Source organism: Centruroides sculpturatus, unplaced genomic scaffold, assembly GCF_000671375.1.
Source record: "Centruroides sculpturatus isolate CEXI.00-Female unplaced genomic scaffold, Cexi_2.0 scaffold125, whole genome shotgun sequence".
Taxonomy (NCBI): Eukaryota; Metazoa; Arthropoda; class Arachnida; order Scorpiones; family Buthidae; genus Centruroides; species Centruroides sculpturatus.
This window is the reverse complement of record NW_019384337.1, coordinates 200,830-220,057: the sequence shown is the minus strand read 5'-3', so window position 1 is coordinate 220,057 and position 19,228 is coordinate 200,830. Positions and strand designations below refer to the sequence as shown.

At 28.2% G+C, this 19,228-nt stretch overlaps 1 protein-coding gene across 1 annotated transcript; it reads right to left on the bottom strand.

The window, feature by feature from the left end:
• Window positions 1-1,728: 1,728 nt before the first annotated feature.
• On the bottom strand, window positions 1,729-19,169 carry LOC111632492 (pleckstrin homology domain-containing family J member 1-like). The gene is made up of 5 exons (XM_023376919.1): window positions 19,031-19,169; window positions 11,001-11,086; window positions 7,048-7,126; window positions 1,910-2,000; window positions 1,729-1,840 (listed from the first exon to the last, which is right to left on the bottom strand). The coding sequence occupies exons 1-5, from the start codon at window positions 19,122-19,124 to the stop codon at window positions 1,744-1,746; spliced, it is 447 nt and encodes a 148-aa protein (XP_023232687.1). The 5' UTR covers window positions 19,125-19,169; the 3' UTR covers window positions 1,729-1,743.
• Window positions 19,170-19,228: the final 59 nt, after the last annotated feature.

Genomic DNA, 19,228 nt, shown 5'->3' with positions numbered 1-19,228 from the left:
ACTTTATTTTCAATAGCAGTAACACAACTGATGAAGTTTTCTGTGTTTTTCTCAAAAATACAAAATCATAACAAGTCCCTTTTTTTTATCTCATTGCTTCAAATATAAACCTAATCAGTGTAATAATGTCATTGATATTAAATGCATTGGTTGAAATTACTTTTAAAAGATTTTCTTTCAATGAAATGAATTAAATTTTAGTGAAAAATACTTCTGTTTTAATATAATAAATTCAAATATAAATGCTTAATTAAATTAATATGCCTCAATGTTCTTAATTTATTCAAATATTATTTATTTATCATCAGTCACACAGATTAAAATTGTTTTATTTGGTAAATGTAAATAAAACAATTTTAATCTGTGTGACTGAGTTGTACTAATCTTAAATGCCAGTTTAATAAGTCCTATTAATAGAAATAGACATTGTACTGGTGAATGAAATATTTGAATAAATGCAAATACTGTAAAAACAGGTAGAATATGTTTACATTTATGACCAAAAAATTCCAGCATTTACAACAAAGTCACATTCAAATTCTAACAAGGAAATATTTATTTACTGAATTATTATTAGTAATTTCTCAATCTTTAAAGAATATTTACACTTCATATCATTTTGAATTAAATTATTCCACCTTATTCTAATGACTTCAGCATCATATTTTACATAAAAATAATATAAATAATTATTTTATACAGATTTTTGATTTTAAACCAAAATTTTTATTAAAAAATTGATTCCATAAAATATTCAGTTACTATTTTTGGAAATTATAACAAACTGGACCAACCTTTACATATAAAAATATTTTTATGAAAAGAATTAACAACACAATACATAAGTATATTTTTATGTAGCTACCTTGGTTAAATCAAATGTTTTTGGTTCAAATAATTACAAAATTTCATTGAATTTTTGACAACCACAAATATCAAATATCACAATAAATAAGTTTTTTGAATTAACATTCACTTTTGACTGTCATGATATTTGCTACATATACAGTAATACCTTGACTTATACTACCCTGACTTACGTGAACCCGGAGTAACACGATTTTCAAATCTCGTCGATTCGTCTTTTGTTTCAGCGCCACGCAACTCTTGATTACTCACTAACCCCACACTGTTGTTCAGCTTACATGTTCAGACGTGTCATGCAGAATTGACACACAGCTACAATTTATTTTGTGTTATTTATTTCTGTGTTTCTTATATCTACGGAGACTTGAGAGACTCTATGTGGTGATTTCTTGTAATTGTGAACGAATCAAAAGATGAGATAAGATTAACGAGAACATTTATTAGCTTACATACATCCGACTTAGATTTTACACAAATTGTGAAATTATACCCCGACTTACGCAAATTTGACTTACGCGGTTATTGCTCGGTCCCACCTATCGTGTAAGTTCAGGGTATTACTGTATCTAAAAATTAATTTTTAAATAAATTGTTTAAAAACAAATTTAATGGTTTAAATTTCTTAATAATCCATTTACTCTCCCTTAATTTTATAAATACTTGTTTTAATACTTTGTTATAGATAAAAATAACTTTATGTATAAAATATGATTTTTATAGTTAAAATTTTAAAATAATATAAGAAAATACACTTTTCACATAAATAATCAAAATATTATCTCAGTTTTAGAAATATTCAAATATCATAATAAATAAATTTTCAGTTTAAATAGCTAAAATATAACCTATATATAAGTGAATACTTGTTCAATTTTTTTAATCAAAAAATAAACAAAAAGTAAAACTTACTGTTCCTGTTAATTCTAGTATTTTTGTTTGTATTCTAAGTAATTTTTCTCTTTGATATTCATAACTAAAATGCAATAAGATTATCGTAAATGCCATTGCAAATATTTCTTCATAAAAATTTTTAAAAACTTACCTTGCTTCTCTTATTAAATTAATCCAATTATCACAGTGCTTCTGTGTGATGCAACTAAAATAATGACGTTTATCTAATTCATCTGCAAACGCTATAATAAAAATAATTAAATGTAAAAATAAATATTTAGATTTTATTAATTCCAACATACAGTAAGACCACACTTAACGTGGAAGATGCGTTCCTAGATGACAAAGTGCTAAATGTGTTAAATGAGGTTATTTTAACATCACAGAGTAAATAGGTATAGGGGAACACATGACCAAAATTAAACAAATTTTACTTTAATTTAAAATATATAATTATGCAAATCAATATAAAAATATGTTAAATAACACCTAAACATACGCGCACAGAAATGTAAAGTTCATTTTTTGTGACAACGATCCTGACTTTTCTGAAATTCTGTTTTTTTGCAATAAAGTCGTGAAGTTTCATTTGTGGCTTTTTTCTTTCCTTAAGTAAATGTCAGTAGCAGAAGATCGCATCCAAAATGCCTCGTTTTGCTTTTGCACTCCTTTCAAAATCTGGATCATTTGCTACAATTTGATCAACAATTTTGGTTATCATTACCAAATTTTTATTAAAGGAAATCTGTAGAGAAAATTTTTGGGTACTTCATTTTCAGAATCTCTATTTTCCAGTTCTACATGAATTCCTTGTTCTGAGTTCTTGAAAGTCATCATTGGAAGACTCTCACCAGAAACCTATGGTAACTTCTCAATATCCTGCTCATCTACATCTCCTAGTCCTGCTGTATTGATTAGTTGACAATTTAGTCAACATAATGATAGAGTGATAGGCTCTTCTCATTGAGAATTCTTGTATCCTGTAGCCACAACTTCTTCCACACTTCTTTGTGCATTTATCGGTTAATTCTTGCCAAGTGAAGCTGATATTGCCTATGGCATCCATGATGTTATATTTTTTCCAAAATTAGCACCAAACAAACATAGATTTAAAGAAAGTACACCTTTTTGCCACCTTCTTCTGATTGGTTCATGTTCATAAATAATTGTATTATATATGAATCAATGAAATGCTGCAATAATTTAAATTGGCATAAATTTTGAGCTTTTTTTAGGCTTCGAGCAGACCGCGTTATATCGAATCAGCATTAAGCAGGGTCTTACTGTACTTTAAAATTTTTTTTAAACTACAACAGAAGTTTATTAATATGGCATCTTATATAATAATATAATATATACAATTTTAATTTATTTTAGTTTAAATTACCAGAGTGATAATTTACATCTGACATTTTTAAATTAAAAAACAAAAAAAAGTCTTTTTAATTTTAATCTTTATCAGATTAAAACTTTTAAATAAGAGATATTTTAAGCTTTTCACTTAATAATTGTTATTATTATACCATTATTATTATAATTAAATTTTGAAGTTTCAAAGATATCTATGATTGAAGCAACTATCTTCAGTTTATTTCTTACTTCAGGGCTACCTGGTTATTGTTTTTCAAAACTTCTATTATCCCAGGAAAGCTAATTTTACTACTATTTATGTTTGTATAACAAGACAGAAATTATGATATTCTACATAAAAAAGAAACAGTTTGTTAATATGATTAACAAATGCATATTAATATATTACCAAGTGCAATAAATTTTATAAGAAATAAGATCTGTTCTAAAACAGTAGTTTTTTTTTCATGAATTTTCAATCTTTGATAATCTATTCCTATTGACCCATTTGGACATCTATAATTCCTTCTCTATTTGATAAAAATAATAAACTATTTAAAATAAAGTGTATCTTTCCATAAATTCTCTCAAACTTCTTCACACAAAAAATGCTAAAGTTGCAAATAAAATAAAGGTTTTCTTTTTTAAAGTTATTTAAATTACATTTTAATGTATGAATGTTTTATTAATTTACTGCATCAAATAAAACTAAAGTTCAGAACCATATAATACTGTTATGATTTTCAATCATTTTAATTATAAAAGTATTCACAAAGAACTATATTTTCATAATTGTTTTTTAAATTTTGAATAACTGAAGCAAACTTTACTTGATTTTCTTGAAATTTAAATTTTTATATAAAATATGATAATGTTACTATATTTTATAATTACAGTAGAGCGTCGATTATCCGAATCAATTGGGGACTGCGGTTGTTCGGATAACTGATATTTTGGATAACCGATTATGTACGAAAAAATAGTTTAACGTATCCGATGTTGAAGTTTTTCTCCGCTGCGTGTCACTTCGCATTGAATTTTCGTCGATGTTAAGCCTAACGAAGACTATTGTATCATTAAAAATTATTTTTTTTATTTTGTATTTTTCAAAATTAATATATTGAAAAATATAAAAACAATAAAAAATTATACTTCAGAAGTTAATTTAGTATCAGAAACGTAAAATATTTAAGTAGCCCGAGACATAGCCAAAGATTACAGCGCCACAGCACTGGCAAAAATTTAAATTTGCCGACTGGAATTCTTTCAGATAATTGACATTTCGGATGATCGACTTTCAAATAATCGACGCTCTACTGTATTTGATAATTTTAATTTATATTATTATTACTTGTATTTTTTAATCAGTTTTTATTCTGTAGTATTATGTATTGTAAACAACTGGAAGAAATGATTACATGTTATTTTTACTATTATCTATAAAAAACGAATATATTTTGTATGTATTGATAAAAGAATATTCAGTGCCAAACATTCAGTTACATTTTTCTCTTACAATGTAAACTTTGGATTGTTGACATTAAAAATATCAATGCAATTAAATTTTCAATTAATTTTATATATTATAATGGTTTATTAATAATAATGAATTGTTAAATTAATTTGTGGTCATTATCTATGCTTTAGTTGCATTCCTGGTGCAAGTATATAAACAGGAATTCATGCAATGTAGAAATGCACTAAAATTCCAGATGCATTCTTTAAATGCATAATTACAAACTTAAACAATTTTTCAACTTATGTCAATTATGTAAAATTTTTAACTTTTCTGACATAAATAAGGTAAAGTGAAATATAATTTGTAATGAAACTATGTACTATATTAAAATATTTCTTTAAAAAATTCAATTGAAAATTATCAATATTTGAATACCAGAAATGTAAATAAAATACAAGTGTCATTAACTGTGTTATTAATTTTGTACACACTTCTTTTTTAAATCCTGCATAAACATAAAGTGTATTAATTTTAATTTTTACATGTAATAAGATTTATTTAATGTTGTTTTACATTAAAAAATCAGTTAATATTATTTTAAAATCACTCAAGATAAGATCATATAATTATGATTTTATGTAAACTACTTTCAATACAGTATTCATAAAAATCTAATTCCTAAGTTCATTTTATTGCCATCAATCCTTTAATTTTAATACTGGTGTTAATGAACTAGTTTGATCATCAAAATTACAATATAGTAATATTGTTTTCTTCAAATTAAAGTATTCAATTTGAAGAAAACAAAGCACTTGGTAGTTCTCAATGGAATAGCATAGGGATTTAACATCTCCAACTTGAATTCCTTAACTTGAATTTTCTCCACGTCAAAGTTTTTCATGGTCCTATAACACTGATTTATGTTACTTTCAACTTCCCAGACTCAAATTTTAATATTTGTTCTATCCAAAGAGATCCTAATTATCAGATTTTCATGAAATTTTCAGACAGTTAGTTGTATCTACTCTCCAACATCAATTTTCAGACAACATTCAGTCAAAAGCAACAGGTCTTCTCGCTTTATCTCAACAAGATGTACCTACAGAACTGTTCAATTCCATTAATTACATTGAACATTTTCTTGAAAGACATTACATGAGCTGTTTAAAACAAAAAAAACTATCAGAGATTCTTTATTATAATGCAAGAGAGGTAATGTACAAATCTATTCAGAATTGGCATTTTTTACTCTATTTTTCTCTAACTTGAATTGTCTATAACTCAAAGTTTTCTCCTGCCCCTTGGAGCTTTGAATTAGAGAAGTTTTGGCAATGCCTTCCAAGTATTTTAACTCTTCGGTTAGCGCTTGTTGTGTGGAAGAGTGCGTGTGCACTCGTTTTACCAATGCCCTGAAAGCTGACATCTTGTACTGGAAGGGATCACAAGAGGTAACTGGTTTGTATGGGGATACATAGCAGTTACCTCTTGTGATCCCTTCCAGTACAAGATGTCAGCTTTCAGGGCATTGGTAAAACGAGTGCACACGCACTCTTCCACACAACAAGCGCTAACTGAAGAGTTAAAATACTTGGAAGGTATTGCCAGATCCCATGGTTACCACAATATTATACAAAAAATCTTAGAGTTTTACTGTCAATTCCCTTTTAATTTTGCCCATCATAAATAATCAAGTGTTGTAATGAAAAGTTAATTTTCAATAATTTATTTTGATTTCATTTGAGTAATTTTTATAATAAATCTCAAACTTGTTGCTTTAATCATGTCTTATTAACTCTGTCTATCTTTTAATGCAAAATTTTATGAGTTTTTTTCTATTGAAAACAACCTACTTTTTAAGAATATGAAATAATCAATGGCATGACGATGGGTTATAATCAGTGCTCTTTCTCTACAAAAGTTATTGCCAGTACACATGTATGATGACTGAACACACAGAATTATTTTTACTGAGCAACTGCTGGTACTATATATTGCCCATTGACATTTTTTTATGGTATCTGTCAATACACCATACCAGTACATTTGGGCTGAAAAATAGTCCTGATAATAACTGTATATAATATAAGTAAATCATCATATTTAAATTTTAAAACATTTTGTGATTTTAAAAATGCTGTGTTAGCAATACAAAATTATAACATGAATTGTAAAATTCCAAGGATTAATTCACTTAATAATTTTGACCATACAAATAATTCTGGGTCAGTTCAAATTCTTTTTTAATATTCCAACAAGAGACAGATGGTTAAAAACTTTAAAAACTGACAAAATGATATTTGTATGATTATTTGTATGGTCAAAATTATTAAGTTAAGACAAAATTATATATATATATATTTTAAGTCTCCAATGATGTAACAAAATTTAGCTTTTAGTCTGTTTGATTTAATTTTGGATTATTTAATTTCTCTTTCAATCCTTGTTATTTTAAAAACTTTAAAGTTCATTTATATACTCACTGATAGAAAATGCAAAAGGAAGATCTGAATAAGGTTCATGTTGAACTCTACAGTTTTCTACAACCAAAACACCAACAGGCTACAAAACATTAAAAAAATATATTTAGCAAAACTACTACATTTACAAAATAATGTTATTAATTACACTGTTATGACTAATAAATTACGAAGTTTAAAGTGAATTTTAAGAAGTAAAACTATAATAAATTTTAAAATATAAGAACTGAAAATATTTACTTTCAGTATGTTTATTCACTTTAACTACCATATCAAATATAATATCAAGATTTTTATTCTAACTTTTAATACAGAAATTCATGAACCGGAAATGGTGACTTTTTTTTTTTATTAAATTATTTGCAATGATATAATAAATATAAATATTTAAGTTAACTTTATCAAAGTATTATCTTGATTTATAAATGTAAATGATGAATTCTTTCTGAATATATATTTAAATATAAAAAAATATCTAACTCTAATATAAAATATTATAATCTGTTTAAAGTGATTTAAAATTACACTATTTGATTTGCAAGAGTCATATTGGAAAGAAATAAATAATGTTAAATAATGTCAAACAATTATTACACATTGTTTCTGCATATGAAATTTGCCATTTCAAGAAATGTCCTTCCGTTTCTTGAAGCACTAGCACATCATGTAATAGACATTTGTTTTAGTCTTCAAATTTTTCTGGTCACTTCTTGAAATGCTAACCTGGTTTCTGCAAATGTCAAAATGGGTGTATATTTCAGCATTTCATGTAATGTCTAACAATATATTAGCAGATAGAGTAAAACAAATTAGTTGAATGCTTCCACACTTTTGTATGTTGTAACTTTTTTGAATGTGAATTACTGGACAAAAATATACCTTTTTAATAAAAATAAATCAATTATAGCAAAACAATTTTAGTATATAATTATTTTTTAAAATGTAATAATACAGCAAAAATGTATATTTTACATTTTGAATTTAATAATATTTAATGGCTGTAAAATATAAATGAAATAAAAATAAGGGAACTTAAAATTACTAATTTTTTTGGGTACATTACTAGATTATGATATTTTATAACAAAAAATTGAAAATCAATGTTATATGATAAATACATTACTCAAAAATCAAACTTCATACTTGTTTTTAATCTGTTTTTGTTTATAGTAATTGCTGGATTGAGAATTTATTATTTTATCAAGTAAAAAGGTAATAGTAACAATGTAGCATTATTTCAACTTCTATTATTAGTACTGTGCCTTGCCATAAACAAACTACATAGATTGGGTGTCTGAAATGCAACAGCTAGATGGATGAAGCAGTTAAGGCATTAGCTCACCACTCTGAAAGACCTAGGATCAAATCTGGGCATGCAACTCCCTACAAATTTTTCATAGACAGTCTCTCTTGGATATATTGGGTCCTGCCTCTTAACTTCTAGTCACCCCACCATGGGCCTGAAGTATAGAAAAAACTGGGTATAAAAAAAGGACCTCTGATTGCCCACAGAGTAGAGAGAGATTAAATAAAAAAGATCTTAAAATGTGTAAAAATGACCATCAAGGACACGCATTCATGTATGGAATCTGTATGTTACAATATATAGAAGTGTGAAAACATTCAGCTGTTTTGTTTTACATTAGGTGCTAATAAGCTGTTAGACATTAATAAAATTCCTAGTTTCGTTAAACAGATGCTGAAATATACACATGTTTCAACACCTGCAGAAACCAAGGTTGGGAAATTTATGTTTTTTGAAATAAAACAATAATACACGTTTTATTTAGAAACCTTTGTTTTTATTTTGTTTTAAAACAGTTTTATATTACATTATAAAATACTGTTTCAAAACAATGTTTTATTACATAAATTTAGTAAATAAACTTTTTCTGACTTGTGAGCTAAACATGAGCATAGGAATGGGAAATTTTTCTCACTCTCATGGGTCATGAAAGCACGTGAAATGTGACTTTTATCACTAAGAGATTTCCTGATAGCACATGCCAGTTAATACTGTTAGCAATACAGCTAATATAATATTACTTGGATGGAAAAAGACATTATTATTATCATCGTTACTTGTTAAGTAAAAAATGAGTGCAGGAAGAAGGCTTGATAATATCTGGAACCAGTACAAATTAATTTCTGGAAATCCAGGAAAACCGGCATGCAGGTGCAATTCAAAATACAGTATGTAGGAAAGAAATGGTTGGATTAGTCACTAGTATGAAAAAATATATTGAAGATAACCATCTACAGGATGATATACAGGAATTGCAACAGTTGGGTGAGTATTTTGAACCATTATAAGTTTTAAAATTTTCTATAGCTTGCTATAAAGTTTTCCTGGGTCATAGCTCAATTGAATCTATATAGATATTCTTTAGTTCTTTGCCCAAGTAATCTCCATAGTGTTATGAAAAAAACAGTCCTTTTCCAAAAATGTATGGAATAATACACATACATTGTTATCTATGATCTATGAAAATTTTATTAATTACTTTTGCAGTGAAGGTTTTTTTATAACATTACTTTTATAGTGTTCAAAATGACTTGCAACAACTTGAGATCACTGGAGTCATGCAAGCAGCCAAAGACAGATTTGATATGGCTATCACAGACTATCACCTTTTAGCAAACCTTCTGGACCCAATATACTAGAGTGCAAAGCTCACAGACAGTATGAACAAGGCTGGATTAACCCACTTTAGGACCCTAGACACTTTCTTTTTACTGGGCCCCCCTCTCCCACAAGAAATAGAGCACACAAATAATATAAAACAATAAATAAAACAAAACTAAATAATGTGAAAAACTAAAACAAATCTTAATTTTTTATTAATAACAATTATTTAATCACTATAAAAAATCTAAATTATCTGAAGAATCTTATTTACAAATGTTTTCAAAATAAACAGTTTGACTGGGATCTTCTAAAAACTGGGCCCTAGACATTTGTCCGGCCCTGAGTATGAACAATGCTGCACTAACTCTGTGCCACACTTACTACTGCTAGTCTGTTTTAAAATACGTATTTTAAAACAGACTAGCAGTAGTAGTAGTTTTAAAATATGTAAGTATTTTAAAACAGACACTATGCCTTCAGTTTTAAAATACTTGGCAAAATCTAGCCCATTTCTGTAACACATGTTTGCAGAGTCTGTGTTAACTAATATCACTCCTCTTACATGGTGGCAGTCATTACATGACAGAACTGATGAACCTGTTTTAAAATTAGTTACATAGCTGCACACAGCAGTGGCTTCTTCAGCGGGAATTGAAAGAATTTTCTCTACCTATGGACTTGTTCATTCAAAACTTAGAAATTGACTTGGACAGGAAAAGGCAGCAAAGCTTGTTAAAGTTTTCAAGTACCTAAACAAACACTACTGAGAGCTGTACATTTCTGAAAATAAGAAATTCTTCAAGCTGCAGAAGCCACTGCTGTCAATCCTGTTTTGGTATTTGTACATGCAAATCTTAAAAATGCCATTGCTTTATATTAAATAAAACATTCTGTACATTCTTGAGTCTTACACTGAAGATTTTCTGGTTTTTTTTTCTTTTTCTATTTTACTAGATCAAGTGTTTTATTTCCAAAAAAACCATTTGCTTTAAAAAAATGTTTTAAATCTGATGCCTATGTTTTAAAACATTGTTTTTAAATCATGCCAACCCTGCCAGAAACCAGGTTAATATTTTAAGAAGTGACCTGAAAAACTAGACAGATTCTGAAACAAATGTTTATTATAAGATATACTAGTGTTTCAAGAAATGGCAAATTTCAGCATGTGACTACAAACATATATATGTTTGTAGTCACATTATATCATGTATTACTTGTACAGAATGAATTATATAGAATCAAGAATGATATACAATAAATATATTTAAAATTGCATCTTACATAATATAGATTAATATGAATAGAAAAAAAATATATATATACCTACCTCTTTTTCATAAACTGCTCCGTACTCATTCAATCGAAAGTAAAATAATAGATTGCCCCTTAATTTAAACCACCTTTCCTTGTATGCTTTAAAAAGAAAGTAAAAAATTACAAGAAACTTTTTAACAACTAAATTTTTAAATTAATTTCACTATAGTAGCATTTATTTTAAATAATTTTCAAAAATTAATTTACTGTAATATTTGAAATGTGTTCTACAATTATCTCAATTATTATTAGAATATTCAGATCATATACAGTAGACCCCCTATAACACGGGTTGATATAAGATGGATTTGTATAACACGGCAGAAAAATTGCGATCATGTTCGTATAACATAGTAAAAGAAAGAATGAGACAGATTGTCATGGCTGACTCGTGTCTCGACAGGATTGGTCGAATCTAGACCAATAGTGGACATTGCACAAACCATTGAGTTTAAACGAGCAGCGGACCTACTAAAAACCATTTATTATTTAACAGCTATAAAAATTATATTTATATTAATGATGTCTTCAAAGTTCAGCAAATTTTTCACAGAAAAATAACTTATCGGGAAACATGCGCACACCATTCGATGAGCCGCTCTGCGACAAAAATAAGCTTAAGCAATAGCATCTTCGAATGGTGTGCACTTGGTAAGTAATCCTACAATTTTTTTGTTTATAGCATAGTTTATATGGATTATTCCCAAAAAATTATATGTGATTTGGAAATGTTGAGTCAAATTAGTCTAGAATTGATTAATTTTATGGAAGAAAACCTTTTAAACAGCCGTAGCCACTAAACTGCACACGTGCCAGGCTATGATTGGCTCATGTATTTATAGGACTCGTACAATACAGAATTCATATAACACGGAATGTATCTACCGTGTTATAGGGGGTCTACTGTATATATTTTTTAACTTTTAGTCTTGATCTGTTGTTACTCTCAGAATATCATTATTAATTTTGAAGTAACCAACATCTAATTCATATAACTAAATTAGAATATTTTTTAAATTTCTAAAAAATATTTTCTTCTTTTATTTTCACTTCTCTTCCTTCAAATATAAAAAAATTACTCTTGCATCACATTCTTGAAAAATTATTCTAACAAATTTAAACTTAAGTGCCAAGAATTAGGGGAGAATAGGATATTGGTGCTACCTTTGGTAATACTACCAGCCTCTGCTACGTGCATCAGAAATCTGGTAACATTCCCAGTAAGTAGCAGCTACAGCTGCAAACACATGCAGTAAACCATTATGCTGTTCCATGTGCTCTCAGAATGCTATTTTTGAGTGTTGATGCCAATATGATGTAATTTTTCCATATCCAAAAAATCAAGATAAATGAACTTAACAATTTCTTTTGTTTTTATCATTATTTTCTTATGAAATTACATTTATCAATAAATATATTGACATAACATAACGGACAATATATACATAACTGACTTCTTCACATGTTCTTTTCTCAAATCTTAAAATTCTTTGTGATATTATGCTAACATAATGGTGCTACAGTTATCAGAATTACCCCAAGTGCATTCATTTTGATTTTTATTATATGTAAATGTTAGAAATTCTTTCCAGATGATATCTGCAAAAATTTTCACTGGAAACTTTAACTTTAATGTGACTGACTGATATTTCTCCCTTGGCAGTAGTCATTTCAAATAATAATAATTGCAAAAAGCAACAGTTGACTATTTTGACTAAACCTAAGTAAATTTTGAAAAACTTGAATACTTTTCTAAAATTTACTACAACTGTAGATAATTTTATACTGTAGATTATGATGGAATTACTCAAGATGCATGGGTGGAATTACCTCAATTGGTAGGGTAATATTCATTCTGCAAATTTCATTCTTTGTTGAAAAAAATCTGTTAGGTGGATTTGTTGTGGTTTTTTTATGGATCTTAAATAAAAGATCATATAAATTTATTTACACAAAATTTTATGTGCCTGTACATTATTAATATTTCCCTCAGGGGGCCACTTTTTTCTTAGGGGTACTGACAATTCCCTACTTTCCCCTACATATGTAAAAATTATGGAACAATATTCCATACAAATTTTTTCAAATTAAAACATCATATAATATTTTCAAAAGTAAAGAATATGATTTTTCAGTTTTGACAAATGAAATATATTTTATTATTATTATAGGTATGATTTTCTTATACTTGAAGAAACACTTGAAATAAAAATAAGTCGTGTTTACTTTTCTGTAACACATCTTTAATTCTACAGGCACGCTGCCTAAATTTTACGCTACTGATAGAGACCTCTTGCGGTAGAATAGTGAACTTTGTAGTTACAAACAACAGCGTTACAACTGAGCTAACACGAAAAATTTAGTGAATTTTTCTTCTGGAATAAAGAAATGAGATATTTGTAGTGTGGTAAGATGTAATAATTCTTACAATAATACCACAGGGATAGTTTCTTTTTATTTTTTCCAAATTAAAAAAAGACTCAGTTAGAAGAAAGCCATGGATTAATGCTGTAACGAGGCTTTATTTGTCTATCTTCATTAATTATAAAAGCATTCCTAAGTTTTGATGGGCATTTTATTTCCAATAAACAGTAATGTCTGTCACTGTCTCTGATAATTCCATTTAGAGAACAGCATAGTCATGGCATTTCTGGTCAATGCATTCTTCATTGAGCAGATAATATCTGAAGTTTCCTATCGGTATACTCTATTTGGATCAGCTAAAGATGTGTGTTAGTATGTTTTCCTATATGTTTTTCTTGTTCCAAAAATATGGCTAAGCATTGTTGCTTGTTTGTATTTATTTTCTTAAAGTTTCTGGTTAATTCCAAGCTTGTGGTAAACTTGTTCTTGATTCTATTTTTCTTCTTCACTAATAAAAAAGTAAGACATGCTGCATGCTTGCATCTATCAAGAAGAACTGCCCAGTTTGAACAAAAGGCATTAATCATTTTCCATTAGTCATTAAGCTGAAAAAATAATATATTGCATCCATAATCAGATTCTTTGTATATTGTATATCAAACACACCTTATTACTGAAAGACTTTGTTTATTATGTTGAACAAACGTTTTCAACCCACTCAATGGGTCATCATCAGGTTATTGATGCTACACGAACCTTTACACTAGTTCATTTACAATTGTTCTTATGGAATTACTAAGGAATTTGAATTAAAAGTGTTTTGAACATTATGTTAAATTCAAAATAAACAAAATAGAAACCATCTAAATAGTTCATTAAATAACAAAATTGAACTAATCAAACAAACTATAATAAAATAAGATATAATAAAATAAATATAAATATAACAACATAGGATTTTTACAATGACCACAGGCTCCACATTAAATTTTGAGCTCTGATTATGTACTTCCAAGCTGAAGATAAAATTGTGGCATGCTTATAGTTCAAACATCTTCCAGTTAGGCTAGATTTATAGATTTCGCACTTTTCCAATGTTAACGCCAGAGACGATGAATGCATTGGTGCGATAATTTTGGCTTCTACCCATTCGATTACAGACCTATCTGTATGAGCTACCATCGATAACGCTGTTGAATAGTGTCCTTTGTTTATGTCATACTTATGCTCCTTGATTCTTTTGTTTAGGTTTCTGGTTGTGACACCTATATATTCCTTGTTGAGATCTAATTGGTCGTTCTTATATGATATCGTGTATACGCCTGCTTGTTCTTCCTTTATGATCTTATCTTTGTCATTCCTGAGTAAGTTATATATCGTGGAGCCTTTTTGTATAGTAGTGTCGTGTTTTTGCATTTTGCAATCTCCTTCATAATTTCTATGCATTTGAAGCTAGAACTACTTAAAATGACTAAGACAAAACCTATCACACTTTGTTTCTAGGTTCCTCCTTCATAATACTGGATACATCTTTGTTATATGTGAATTTAGCAATACTGTTGTACCTATCACTCTTCATTTTCTTTTTTCTAGGATCTGCATAAGAACTAATTAATTCTTCAATGACTCTTGTTCCAAAGCCCAACACTGTAGCAATATCCCTAATCCTATTTAATTCTTCTAGTCTCTCGTATACATTGGACCAATACTGGAAAGCCCTTACCTTCAGCTTGGAAGTACTGTACATAATCAAAGAAAGCTCAAAATTTAATGCGGAGCCTGTGGTCGTCGTAAAAATCCCATGATGTTATATTTATTTTATTGTATCTTATTTTATTATAGTTTGTTTGATTAGTTCAATTTTGTTATTTAATGAACTATTTAGATAGTTTCTATTTTGTTTATTTTGAATTTAACATAATGTTCAAAACACTTTTAATTCAAATTCCTTAGTGATTTGTTAAGAACAATTGTAAACAAACTAGTGTAAAGGTTTGTGTAGCATCAATAACCTGATGACGATCCATTGAGTATTATGTACTTTATGTGCATTTATGAAATACATTTACCAAAAACTATATAATGAAAATATAATAATAATATAATAAAAACTATATAATGAAAATAGCCTGTTTATTTCAATTTTTCCCTATTCTAATGGATTTTCTACAGAAAAAAAATCCTCAAGTGACAAAAAATAAAATTATTTCTTAAAACTATGTTCATTGCACCTTTGTAAGTACAGTACATGTGTTTGTAACTACATTTTTCAAATTTCCACCATAAGAGGCCACTTCACCATAGTGCCAAATAATTTAGGTAGGAAAGCATATAAAAGAATTATTGAGATAGAAGAACCACTTGATTTTGAACTCAGAAAAATTAATATAAATATGTTTTTTGTGAAGTTGTAAGATTAAAAAATGTTTTAATATTGTATGAATATTCAAAAAATACCGAACAAAAATGTTCTAGAGATAAGTTTAATGCTCATTTCCAGAAACATAACAATAAAATAGTTCTATTGATGTAATAGCATTAACATCAACAGCACATTCAGAAATTATAAACACATCTGTAATTTTTTGAGTTATTTTTAAACAATTTCTTTAGTATGTTGTTGCTGTCATTGCATCCATAAAAACATAACTATTTTATTTTATTGTGTTAAACTCAAAATTGTTATATTCTATCTCAACTAATGGTACATTTGTAAAGTCAAACAAGTTATGAGAATAACGTCGTCATTATTCTTATTTTGTTAGACTTTTAGAACGATTCATTCATAACTAAATGGCTGTTTCTAAAATTGAAGATATGAATGTTGCTAGTGCAGCCTTATTCTAAATATTTTTCTTAGATTGCTTCGGGTGGACAGTTATTTCTATCATTTCACTTTTTAATTCACAGTTTAAACACTCAAGTAGATTTAGAAACAACAATATCGTTGGGCGCCATTTTCTCAATGAAATGAACTAACTCTTCCCTCCGTGAACTTTGTTAGAGTTTTATTTGAAATGTCATCAAAGCAGAGCATGCACATCGAGTGATACTAATACTTTTTGAACAATTTGTTACTAATGCATTTAACTCGTTTAACTTTACGAACATACCCTAAGCTGACAGTGACATAGACAACATTACATCACAAAAATCATCATGATAGGTGAACTACCAAAGAATGTCAATATACTTACTGGTACAATATACTTCTATCAAAAAATTAGTTTACAGAAGTCCTTGTGTTATGAAATTATTTGGAAAATATCATGATGATTTTGATGAATATATCATGATGAATACAAAATGTTTCTATTTGATACGCTTTAAATTTTCATACATCATTAAAACTTTTTTAATGTATTAAAAGTTATCAGTAGAAAATCATCATCAAATAAATAGAAATAAACACTTCTTATTTTTAAAATCAAAACAATACAATTTTGGATTTGAATATATAGCTGAATAAATAATAGAAATAACATCAGAAAGCTTTTATGTACAGCTTCACTTGAAATGCAAATAAAAGCAAATGATAACTATAAAAATATTTTTAAATATTAAATTTTAAAACAGATTAAATTTAACAACTAAACAAAAAGTGGGTTAAATTTTTAATGAATTTTCTTATTTTCACATTTGAAAGATCTATTTATTTTAATTATTTTCTTTAATTTATCAGATAAATAATTTGATGAGAATTGATAAAATTAATTCTAATAAATATTCATAAAATTTAAAACTTAATTTACACCTAGATAATGGCAAGCAAACAGATTTACTGAATTGATTCAATAAAATAAGTTAATGGACTCAGTAAGTTTTCTTGCTCAGTTTTATCTATGCAACTTCTAGAGTCATCTATGCTTGTCTTTGTGTAGCTAACCAAGTATCAGTTTATCAACTATGTTTTACATCATCATTTTTGGTTTAAATTGTTCCCAAAGAGTACTTTGTATATCTACTAGCAAAAGGCATTATCATTTTGCTAATATTTGCATTATTGACCTATTAGTTTCTTTGGTCAAAATGCTAAAAGACCTGATGAATTGTTTCTCTTTCAGTAACAAAACTAGAAGATAAAAGGGGGTTAGATACTGTTCTGTTTCATTGCTTGTGACCATTGCAAGCACTACACAATATAAGAGCAAATGTTTTCTACAAAATGCACTTGCTCATCCTCTCACAGTTGACACATTTGAGGTGCTCAATGAAGAAAAATTCAGTTGTCAGCCACCACAAATGATGGTGCGACCCACCAGTCAACTACCAGATGCCATTACCCTATATATATATAAAGCATGCAATGCCATAATGTTGTAAATGCCAAAAAAAAAAAATTTTCAGGAGGTAAAAAACATTTTTTCGAATGAATGAATTCATTTCAATTTTACAATAAAACGGTAAAAAACTCACTGTTCTACAAATTCTCTGGAATATCAAAATGATGTAAATATAAGCTGCAATGTTTTATGCACCAAAAGTCACGTGACTTGCATCCTGGCACTTTAAATGTTATATTTTCATATAAATTTATCTTCAAAATACAGCCACTTAGAGCTGCCGCAAACTAGCACTTTGCAAGAACAAAATGCTAGCGAACATGCACTAGCACAACTGATGATGTTAAAGGCTCCACCCCTTTCTTATTGCCCCTGCGGTTTTTCCTTTGCTAGTGTAGCAATACAAGAGTACACTCGCTGTTCACAGAATTCAACAGCTAGAGCAGTCACGCTAACAAGAGAGAGCGGGGAAGATGGATGACTACACGAACATGTCACATGTCAAAAAAGAAATAATAGAATTTTATCGACGTACGTAAATTACACGATTAATATATTCAGTATTGAAAAGAAGATAGTATAAATGTTGTATATAAATAGTAAATACTTATGTATAGTTTCAGCTAGTTAAGCCTAGTTAGGCTTAACTAGTAGGCATGTTTTTCCCATGCTGTTTCAAAGTTCGGAACAAAAACTGACTGATTACAAGTACAGGTTATAATAAAATCTTGTTCTATAGTCAATCCACATCTATGAAATCCACGTCATGTGGACTACGTTACACGAGCAAACATTGTATAGTTTGTGGCTGCTTTTTGCCCGTGTACCTTACCTAGCAAAAATGGCTCATAGCCTCGTGGAAAAAAAGGCGGGGCTTGAGAGCTCAATGAAGCATACGCTAGCTCCCGCTTCCTGTAGTTTGCGGCGGCTCTTACACTGCCAATATCGCCACAATATTCTTTTGTGGCAGAAAACATCACTTAAAATTCAATTCAATAAAACGTATTTAGAAAAAAAAAAAATGACATTTACAACGTTATGGCATTGCATGCTTCATATATTCCAATTTATTACTTAAAAAAATAAACACATTTCTTTAATACAAATACAAATAATGGAGGAAAACAAATATACATATGCTGTAAAGTTAAACAGTTTAGATATATCCCTTGTTGCTGAGCATTCATATAAACTGAATAAGAAAGTTTGTGAGCTTGTCTAAATGAAACAGGAACCATTTAATTAGCTTAATGAGTTTATAATTCAAAGTAAGAGTCAAATGTAGCTAAACAGCTCACTGGAGAAATATCTATTCTCATCTCCTTAATTATTAAAAAATTAATTAATAGCTTTTAGAATAAATACAAATTAAATAACCAGTGTAAAGTCTTCCTACTTTCTCTGAATCCTGGACATCTATGATGAAGTCTTCCTTCCTTATCTGCATTACCATTGGCTAAACCTATTATTTCTTTCTCGTTATACCTCATTTCGAGTATTCAACTTCTTCATAACCAATGAAAATGACAGCATATATCTAACGTGCACGTTTTCTAGTTAAAAATTATAAACATCTCTTACTAGTGTGACGCCA